Raw genomic sequence first — 955 nt, forward strand, 5'->3', positions numbered from 1 at the left:
TTTGTTCACAAGTTTAGCCGGGTCCTACTCCTGTCCTAACTCTTTACTCTTTAGTTTCCGCGTAGATTCGAGATTGTGACATGTTTCTTTTGTGTATCACGGAATCAAAACGGAGCGTTCCGGTTGCTTTCTTCTTTCGGAGTAATTGTATTTGCTCAACTGTTTCCAACTTTATATTCAGACAAAACCTACTTGAAGCCAAATCTTCTATAAATTTATAAGCATGATTGGTTATTTATGCGTAAATTTGGATATAGAGCTTTGTGAAAGTAAAATAAGGAAACTAATAATGAACAAAAGATAGTATTTAAAAAGAATTGTATAACCTAAGCTCTTCTCATAGATCAAATACAAATGTCTAAAGAAAACAATGCTACGAAACTAACAAATCCAAATGAAAGAAAAAATTCAAAAAAAGAAAAAGAAAATGAAATAGAAAAATACAAATGATAAAAGGTAAAATTTCTTCTATACAACAAACAACTCTTTTTTTATCCTCCGTTTATTTATTTTTCACCAAATAAATTTTCTAAAGAATCTCGAATTGCGCGTATGCTTTGTAAGAATTGACAAACCGACATCGTATCGCGTTTTAGGGTTCGTGCCACGTCATCGTTTCGGTGACAAGTTTTCTCAAAAGAATCAATAGAACGGCGGTGGTGGAGGAGAAGCATATGATACTCCGATGACCGGCGGCAATGGTCCCTCATATTCAGGGGACGGTGGTGGTGGGCTGTGGTGTATCACCGCAGGTGGTGGCGGAGAACTATGATGGACTGGAGGTGGCGGCGGTGAGCTGTAATGGACTTGCGGTGGTGGCGGCGGTGAGCTGTAATGGACTTGCGGTGGTGGCGGCAATGAGCTGTAATGAACCGGCGGTGGAGGGGGTGAATTGTAATAGACTTGTGGTGGCGGTGGAGAGTTGTAATGGAGTGGTGGAGGCGGTGAGCTATAA

General features: G+C 40.2%; 1 protein-coding gene across 1 annotated transcript in view; it reads right to left on the minus strand.

The window, feature by feature from the left end:
• Window positions 1–287: 287 nt before the first annotated feature.
• Window positions 288–955, minus strand: part of LOC18030301 (leucine-rich repeat extensin-like protein 4) — a 3,483-nt gene continuing 2,815 nt past the window's right edge. The window contains exon 2 of the mRNA XM_006414867.2: window positions 288–949. Coding sequence (XP_006414930.2) covers window positions 643–949 — 307 coding nt within the window. The 3' untranslated portion in view covers window positions 288–642. The remainder of the gene's footprint in view (window positions 950–955) is intronic.

The sequence above is a fragment of the Eutrema salsugineum genome, unplaced genomic scaffold (assembly GCF_000478725.1).
Source record: "Eutrema salsugineum unplaced genomic scaffold, Eutsalg1_0 scaffold_1, whole genome shotgun sequence".
Classification (NCBI taxonomy): domain Eukaryota; kingdom Viridiplantae; phylum Streptophyta; class Magnoliopsida; order Brassicales; family Brassicaceae; genus Eutrema; species Eutrema salsugineum.